Source organism: Falco naumanni, chromosome 6 (genome assembly GCF_017639655.2).
Source record: "Falco naumanni isolate bFalNau1 chromosome 6, bFalNau1.pat, whole genome shotgun sequence".
NCBI lineage: Eukaryota > Metazoa > Chordata > Aves > Falconiformes > Falconidae > Falco > Falco naumanni.
Window position 1 is genome coordinate 75147836 of NC_054059.1, and position 9537 is coordinate 75157372.

Here is a 9537-nt window from a genome sequence, read left to right on the forward strand (position 1 = left end):
ATGAAAATTAGCACAGGGGTAGGTTCTGATAAGCTTCGGTTTGGGCAGGAAAGTTGCTTTGGTTTGTAACAACCTACCTTCTTGTTTCTTCAGCAAACAGCAGTGACAGTGAAGAACTATCTGCTGGTGAAAGTGTGTCCAAGTCTCAGTCAGCAAAATCGGTTTCTACTGGCATGAAAACTCACCAAACCAAATCACCCGCAAGAACACAATCTCCAGGGAAATGTGGGAAAAATGGAGAGAAAGAGTCTGATCTCAAAGAACAGAATAATCGTTTGCCCAAAGTTTACAAATGGAGTTTTCAAATGTGTAAGTGTTTCCTTCAAAACACACACCTAGTTTAGTCTTGTGGTATAGAGTAAGAAGGCTTTTTGAATTTTGTGTATTTTGGGGTTTTCCCCTAAAATTATTCCATCCTCATCTTGCTTACTTATGTGATAAATCCTAATTATTTTTTAAAAAATGTTTTGGTTTTTTTGTGGGTTTTTTTTTTTTTTTTTTTTTTTTTGCAATTGCAGTGCAGGAAACTACCTGTATAGCACCCTTCCAGTACTGTTTTAATATACAGCTACTGCGCTCACTTGCTGTCCTTGCCTGTGCAGACCTGTCATTCTGGCATGTTTTCTACTGTATGTACTTCTCATGTTGATTACTCTCTTGCTCTTCTATTCCTCATTCTCTAGTCCTGTTCAGGCACTTAACAGGGTTGATTTGTAGCTTTTCCCCTTTCCATTTTGCCTCCATGAACCAGGACATGTTTACTCTTTTTAGTAATAAGAATTTCTAGTGCGTTTGTGTCATTCAGCTACACATTACACGTATAGCTAGGGGTGAGCACTGTTGAAAGGATCAAGTATTTGCCTATCTGAAAAACGGTTCAGTAGCTAGTTAATTCCTCTATTAATGCAATGTGTTAATTGCCTCTGTGTGTGTGTGTATGCTATTGCAGTGTTATTTGCAGCAGGGAGAAAAGAGAAGTAAGGTGAAACATTAGGTGATTGAAGCCTTCTTCCTCAATGTAACAATAAGAAAACAATTGAAAATAATTATTTAAAAACAAAAACGTACTAATTTTTAGCCCTGTTTTTTATAGCATCTGGGTATTAATTGTCTAGTCACCAATAAATTGTTGTCCCTAGTACCAACCATGGGTGTATAGCATTGCATGAGTTGCATTCTCTTTGCTTTTAAAGGTCAAACTGAAACTGTGTGGTGTGACTGATATAAATTACTTCTTGTAGTAATCCGTAACATCTCATTCGGTATTCACAGATGACCTTAGTGTATGTCAGGCTTCTGAAGTTCTCAAGAGCATTATGCTCTGTGCTTTTCTGTGCTCTGTCCTAGCTGTGTGAAGGCTGCTGTTGCACATAAAGTGGGAACAGAAAAGAGTTGGCACAGCACACTATGCAGACACATCTGCTGAGTTTTTTGGTTTTTTTTTGCCAGCGGTGTTCTTTGATGCCCAGGGAATTCTTTACTTAACCAGCTGTTTCTGCAGTGAAAGAATCTGACCCTGCATTGTTGTTACGTTTTATTTGAGTGTTTTTTTCTCTCCAGCCCTGAATCTCACTGTTACTCTACTTTAAAAGTATTTTTCTCCTGATACTTCTTCACAGTCAAGCTACATTCTGCTGCTTTTCAGGACTATGTAATGTAATATGTCTTCATTGTCATTTACTGGCCTGCTGAGATTTTTTGGGCAGATTTCCTGTGCAACACATTTAAAGAGCTTTTGCTCTTTCTTTATACCTTGGCTACCTTGCCTGTGCTAAATTTCCTTGGCAGAAGTTGGAGTTTGGAGTGCTATTAACACATTTCCTGCTGCTGCAGAGGTCTAAGACACTTGCAGTGTCTCTGAGCTTTCCTCATCTTACCACAGCTTAATGATGTTGTGGCTTTTGGTCCTTCAGCGCTACCTTCCTTATCAATTGATGAAGTGTATTCTGTGCTCCACGATCGTTTAAATGATCCTAAAATGTCTTTGAATGGAGTGTCTCCAGCGTGGCTGAAAGTGACTGAACTAGAGATACTGTGTGGGATGCTTTGGAGAGCTCCCCCCTTGTGGGACGTCAGTGAGGAGGTCCTGTGGCCCGTGTGCCATGGACTCCATCCCATATGACAAAACCCACTTGTTTTGTAACAAAAGAAACGAGTCGGGCAAAACCTTCCTGGTGTATTAGGCCAAACTGAGCTCTAGCAAGGACTTACAAAACAGGCTCAAAGCTAGTTTTGGCCCCCATGTTTTCACCGGTTGTCTTAATTATTTTTTTTTCTTTTCCTTCCTGTGGAGAGGGGAATGTATGCATTTTCTTCCTCTCCAAGCTCTTTTAAAAGTAACAGTAAGAAAGGTGTATCTGTGGTAGTATATTTTAAAAAATAATAAAAAACGAACAAAGTATGTGGTAATGAACAGCAGCTGTTGTGTTTCTTGGCTTTGCTGTCTGCTACCTCATCTGTCTACTCATCTACATCATCTACTCATCTCATGCTGTCTACTACATCACTGAGTACTTCCCACTTCACTGAAATTAAGAAACTTAAGAAATGCTACAATACAATAATTAACAAAGATATTTTAACTTGCAGCTGACTTGGAAAATTTGACTAGCGCTGAGCGCATAACAATTCTCCAAGAAAAATTGCAGGAAATCAGGAAACATTACCTGTCCTTGAAATCTGAGGTGGCTTCTATTGACCGAAGAAGAAAGCGCTTAAAGAAAAAAGAGCGGGAAAGTAAGTGCTGGGAACTGAATTCTACTTCTAGAGAGCTAAAACACCTGTCACGTTATTCAGGTGGTGTTGCGGATAGGAGTGGCTTGTAAGAGAGAAGCAGCAATATGTTTATTGGTATAAAACACTGATTTAACAAAGTTTGATTGAAAATGTTACAGTGGTTTAAGGAGATTCAATGGCAAGGTACACTTTGATTATTTTCTGCATGAAGGGCAGCGTCAGACAAAGCTATCAGCGAGATGCGCCCGTTGAGTGATGAGGTTCAGAAGGGAGCCACTTGCCTTCTAAACTCCTTCTCAGAGGGGAGTTTAGGTGTAACTAGAGCCAGAATGGGTCAACAGTTCGTATCTGGAGTATTATATGTGCACAGTCAATCCTTTATACCACTTAGCAGCTAAGATTTCAAAGTTTAGCATGTGGTTAATCAATTACCAAAAATCTGTTGCAGCAAGGAACCTCGAGGAATAGCCTTGAGAGGTGTCCCTATGCAAGTGGACATCCTGTTGTTCCGCCTGCTGCTATGCAGGAGAGCTTAATGGGCCCTGGGCTGTCCACTAATTACGGAGTAAAATATTTGACTTGTAGTCATACTTGCATACTGACTACAGAAGTTAAGGTTTTTTTCAAACTTGGCTTTAGTTGGAGTCTGACCAGCAGTGTTAGCTGGCACATTGTTCACATTAGCCCTTGGCTGTTGTGTTATCTGTCTCCCCCAAATCCAGCAGGTACAGCCATCATGACCAGGCGCCTCCATTACGACTGCCACTGGTGGTTATCATTTGAGTGTTGTTTTACGGAAAAAAAAGGTCAGGATTGGGAGGGGGGGTACACCACAATACTACAACAATTGGGTAGTTTTTACGGAGGTGTGTGCCATTAGGCGTGTGGTTTTATTTGTTTTCTAAATACACTGTATACAGTTATTGTGTGATCTTTAGAAGGCGTATTTCAGATATCCGGTGACAGTGTAAAGGGGGAAATACAATAAAAAGGCATGCAATCTATTTCATTCTGTTTAGGCAGAACTACTTTATACAGAAAAATAAACTTTTCTAAACAGTGAACAAAGTAAGGTTATTAATAACTTAAAACTTTAAGTTACACAGTAATTTACTATATTATTGCTTGTGTGTCTAGTTAGTGTTCTCCCCTTTGGATAAGTGATTTATTTTATGAGTTTAAGGCAGACCATCAGTTAGATTCCTTTCCCTGAATGCTGGTGAATGTTCTAGTGTGCCAGCTTCTAACAGCATTAAAAGGATTATAGTCTCCATGTCTTGATTATGTGCATGTTTAAGAGCTCACTGAGTATAAGAAGAAAGACTGAAATGCTGTGTGTAGTAAGATTTTTACGGCTGCAGCTATCATACAGGAGCTACAGCTGCTTCTTGGTAGCCGGAGCGGGGTGTACGTGCAGTTTCAGTGCTGGGACAAGGCCTTGCCTGTGCTGATTCCCACAGGAAAGAAGGGGAACAGCTGACTGCTTGCAGGTCAGGATTGAGCTCTGGGGTCCTCTGGCTGGGCCCTTGAGCCAGGTGGCCAGTAACCCAGGGCTGCAAGGGGCAATGCCGTGCTGTCTTGCACATGGCCGAAGCCGTCTCTCGAGTACTTCCCACAAAACCTAGGGAATGGAGGCTTTTTTATTTTTAACTAGTAGTCATTAGTTGCTGGAGTCAGTATATACCAATGCTTGTTGTTGAATGGGAAGACATTTTTATTGCTTAATTTGTAAATTTTTGTGACCTGTGGGTTTTTTCTTCCTGTGCAGGTGCTGCTACTACATCATCTTCCTCCTCATCACCTTCCTCTAGTTCCATTACGGCTGCGGTTATGTTAACCTTAGCAGAGCCATCTATGTCAAGTTCATCACAGAATGGAATGTCAGTGGAGTGCAGGTGACAGCAGGACTTGCCAAAGCACTTTGCACTTAATGGCTGCTGAGGGCCACTCTTTTTTTTTTCTTTTTCTTTTTTTTTTATACTGCACAGTGGCACAAAATTCAGACAAGCACTATTTTGTATTTAAAATTGTTTCTTGACAAGCTAACTTTGCACTTAAGTGCACTTTTATGAAGAAAAAGTACAACAAACTGCTTTTCCTCAAGCAATAATTGTTTCCAACTTGTCTGGGAATTGTAAGTCTAGTGACTCGAAGGCCTTCCACTGTGGCAAATGGAGGCTGTTCACTGCCTGTAGAGACAGTACAATAAGCATATAGTTGTTGGGTTGATCTAAATAAATGTGGTAAGGCTTACTGTATTCCCTGGTATTTTGTTAAAGCTGGAACATTTGATATTTTTCCATTTATTTATGACAAATATTGAACCTATTTTCATTTGTACAAGCTAATTGTTTTTTAACTGCTAAGTCACCTTATAGTGGCTTTAATTGTATACGTCAAGCACATGTATTCAATTCAAAACCTGCAGTTAGTAGGATGTTTGACATCAGTCCTGATAACCAAATATGAGGATTCCTTTAAAAAACAAAAAAGACTGACTAATGTTTACAGGTTTGAATTAGGCTTAAATAGGTTACTCTGGGTTTTAAGAACCCATTAATTGGAATGAAACTACTGTACTTTGCCATTTTTCTATAAAACAGTATTTTTTTTTTAATTTTGATAAAATACATTATGAAAAAGAAAGAAAATGGCTAACAAACTGTATTAAATCTTAATGTATAAAGATTGTATTTAGCCAGTTTAAAGTGTATATTTATTCATAATGGATTATAACAGTTATATTTTTGTGTTTTCTTGTAAATGTTTCTTTTCCCTTAAAGCAACAAATATTTCATTTGTAATGCTTATTTTATTACGAGCTTCAAGGAGAGGACTTCAAGACGGAGTAAGGTGTGAGGTTATAATTTGTGGTTGCTGATATGAACACTGCCACAAAAGGGTAGTTGTTTTTAAAATAAATAGCTAGCTGAGTGGTAGACATTTAATTTTTTAAATGCCTTGTACAAATTCCAAAACCAACTCCAGACTGTTTTCACTTGTATTGATTTTATGTTGTATGGATCCTAAGCTCTCTCCTGTTAATTATATACCTTTGTAAGACATTTGTATATTGCGGAAGTGTTCATTCAAGCTATTTAATACCTGGCACTGTTAATACACAGTACTTTATTGTACAGATTGTTTTACTGTTTTAATTGTAGTTATGTGTACTTCTTTTGCCTGGGGAAATAGGGGCTGGCATGTTTTTCTTTGTTTTCTGGCAATACAACATGTAAGAATTCGAAGCATTTTGTTTGTAGATGCTAGAGTGTCAGAATCCTTTACATTTGACTTTTCTAAGAAAAGCATTTTCAGTCTTCGTAGTGTGTGCTTAAGGTAACTGATTTTATTGAAAATGGTTTCAGAGTATTCAGAATTGTACAGGACTGTAAAAATTTGTTGACAAACATTGAAGGAAAAGCTTATAGAAAAAAGCTATAAAATATATATTAGGTTCTGCAGAAAATGGAGAATTATGTAATATATTGTACAAATGTAAGCAAAGGCCTCTGAAATAAAATGCCATAGTTTGTGAATCCCTGATTTTGTTTCTAACAGTTTAATTAAGCAACCATAGTGTGTTCATTAAAGTGTCATTGAGCTGCAGAATCAGTTTAGCAAATGAACTTTGGTATAGTGTAATAAGCATATAGTAAGTTAGAGCAGGTACATTGGCCTAATATTCCTTTTATTGATTAATTCAAATTCATCCTCTTTTTCAGCAGAAAGGGAAAAAAGCGTCGCTCGCTGACATCTTTAAGGCAGCGCCGATCGAGAAAAAGATGAATTTTGATTCCAGTTAGTTCAGGCAGTTTGAAAACGTAAAAGCAAGCTCCTGAAGAGATTTGCCAGCTTCTGATATCAACAGCCTCAAGTTCAGATTCAGTGGAAGTGAAATTGGAATAAAACTTTTAGTGTTATCTGTTTACATCGTGTCTGGCTGTAGTTCAGTTGACTGAAATACTATTACACCTGCAAGATGATAGATTACTGATAAGACTGATAAACAACAAATGATCATAAGCTTTGGAAACATTGACTGTGTTAATAATTACCAGCGATCTGAGACTGACAGGAGTAATTTCAATTATTTCAGTGGGGCTACTCAGAGGATATTTAAGTTTAAATTTAGCAGATAAGAGTCGTAATAGCTCAGTTCTGCCCCTCGGTCTCAGTAGGCGTAGCTGGTACTGATTTAACAGAACTACATTTGGCCAAGTGAGAGAAAATTCAGCTCTCCACTCGCTAGTAGTTGATCAGCTCTCAGTTTTAGTGCCAGCATTTTTTGCTTTGATGTGACAAGTGTTGACTCTCCTGTTTTACGAGAGGATTTATTTATTTGAAACGGGGATCGTTAGTTACCTCCCCACTCCCAAACTGAATTTCTGCATAAATAGGATTTTTGCTCTTCCTTAACACAGAGATTATTTAATTTTTGTTGTACTTCTCATGCGGTTTAATGACAAATCAAAAATCTGTTCTGGATGTTTTATGTTACACCTCTTCTGTAAAGTGTGTCTGTAAATGGTACCCTCCAGGTTCATATTACATGTGTCCCAGTGGTTACAAAGGAAGATATCTTCAGCAAACTGTTAGCCAGACCCTTTTATCCCATGTTCCAGTGAGTGAAATCTGAGCTTCTTTTCAGGTTATGTATTGTAATGCAGCTTTAAATGTGGGTGTGCTCCCAGCTTGGCGTGCACACCCACATTTAAAGCTGAGAGTTGCCCACTAGCAGTGATTGCTGGGCTGTGCCCATACTGGAGTGCCCACTCAGACCATGACCTGAAAGGCAAAGTAACTACCCCTCCTTTATCCTTCACACCTTGGCTGAGCGACAGAATGTTTTGCATATCCTACGTATGATCATGTTGAGAATAGTTGAGAGTGTACACTATCTGCATATGCTAAGAGAAAGCACGCTTACTTGAAGGCTGTCTGCATTGCTCCCAACTCCCTTTATTTACCAATGCTTGTACGTACTTGTTACTGCATAGTTTCCATCGTGCCGTGACATTTTACAGTTGCCACAGGGGTCAGGCTCACTCTCTAGCAGAGTTCCTGGAGGCTGTGTGCCTTTTGTTGAGCTTCAGCAATTATGAGTCTCAGAAATCGGCCAGCTGAACACTTGACCAATGTAATTTTGGTGTATTTTGATAGTTCAGCCTGTTCTGCCCCTCCTGTGTCGCCTACAAAACTGCTCTATTGTGTGAAGGTAGATTGGAAAAGCAAGTACAAGTAGTGCAGCAGCCACCTGCCAGTTTTTAAGAATTTGGGTAGTCTCTTGGGCTGACCCCATCAGTGAAGGTCCCTACCTTTCGCAGCATTCAGATGGCCAGATGTGGGATGCCTGGGTACCTTTATTCCATGGCTGGATTACTTGTTTTGCCTTCCATTGGACATTGGTGCCAACAAAGCTGCTAATGCTGGCAGTTCAAAAAGTGCATAAAATGTTAGAACAGAAGCGCTGTTAGTATTTGCTTCAGCCTTTTAAGTGCCTGGTAATTTTTTGCTGCCTTTCCAATTATTATCACATCATCTAGCAGTACAATTACATTCTGGACAGGCAGGTCTAAAAGGAGATCCCAGTTAGTTGCCTGATTTCAGAGAGTTAGTAACAGATCAGACTTCTTTATGCATGGGCTGCACTGTGTCCTGGGTGGGAAAACAATCTGTTTGAGAATTAACCTAACAAAGAAAGGGTCTTTCCCAGTTGGAACAGTTATCCAGTCCTATCCGTGTAAACTGCAGCAGAATGGTCCAGAGCATTTACCTCTACTGGCTACAGAGCGAAGCTGGGGGGAAGAGGTGTGACTGCTTCCTCCTTTTCCTGTCCCCCCAGCTGCAGTCCTCAAATGCCCTGAGAAGTACTGGGTTTCAGGGATTTTTTCATCAGAAAAATCCTTCCAAGTTTTAAAAGCCTGCTGCGGATCCCAAGTACAGATGAAATGATCCAGAAGGAAACTGACTGCTCAAGTGATGCTTTGGAGTGATCTCTCTGGTGGTCTAATAACTTCTAAAGACTGTTAAATCAATAATGGCTTAATTGCCTGTGGCTCTGTGCGCTTCCTATAAGCCGGTTTTGTTTGTAATGCATACCAAATCTATTTCAGACGAGACCCATTCAGTTTTGGGCGTTTACACTCCTCCCACCGTTGTGCTTTCTCATCCTTTTCCAGGTTTGTCTCAAGATGAGCTACTCCGGAAGGGGCTGCACGAGCACCAGAAGGATGCTTTCTGCCTGTGAACTTAAGGGGTTTAGGTCGCCCACCCTGGCGATTGTGCCACCTCAGTGAAATGGCTTGAGTAAGTACGCCTTTTTCCACAGACTTCAGTCTTCCAGCAGCAGCACTACCTGAGCGCCAGGCTGCCTGAGGCCGGAGGTGCCGGGCTACTGCTGCCGGCAGCCAGCCGGGCCTGGGGCAGCCGCAGGGCTGCGTGGTGGTCACGGCGGTGCTGCCCTGGGCTGGGGCCCGCTGGCTGGCTCTGGGTGCCGCTTGGGCTGGGCTCGGCGGTGGCGTTTGCTCAGCAGGGCCCTTGCATGGCGCTGGGAAGAGCCACGAAGGCCTTGTTGATGCTTCCCATTGGATTTGCGTTCAAGGACCAGGAGAATGTGCTGCACAGAGCTGAACTGGTGCGCTGGGGGGGTGGGTCAGGTTGGTTTGTTGGTTGGTTTTTTAACTTAGCCCTGGGTGTGGGCTGAATAGTTGGGTGTATTCAGACAGAACCGAAAGGGTGCCCTGAGAGGTGCTTCCACAGCAGAGGTGCTTCCACAGCACAGCGGGGCAAAGGTTCCTC

General features: G+C 40.9%; 1 protein-coding gene across 6 annotated transcripts in view; it reads left to right on the plus strand.

Annotated features, from left to right (window-relative positions):
- The window catches only part of ARID4B (AT-rich interaction domain 4B), a 101024-nt gene that overhangs the window by 90281 nt on the left and 1206 nt on the right, over nucleotides 1-9537 (plus strand). For all 6 annotated transcript variants that reach the window (XM_040597201.1, XM_040597200.1, XM_040597203.1 and 3 more), the window contains 3 exons: nucleotides 94-309; nucleotides 2590-2736; nucleotides 4505-9045. In XM_040597201.1, the coding sequence (XP_040453135.1) occupies nucleotides 94-309; nucleotides 2590-2736; nucleotides 4505-4635 (494 nt within the window). In that variant the 3' untranslated portion in view covers nucleotides 4636-9045. The remainder of the gene's footprint in view (nucleotides 1-93; nucleotides 310-2589; nucleotides 2737-4504; nucleotides 9046-9537) is intronic.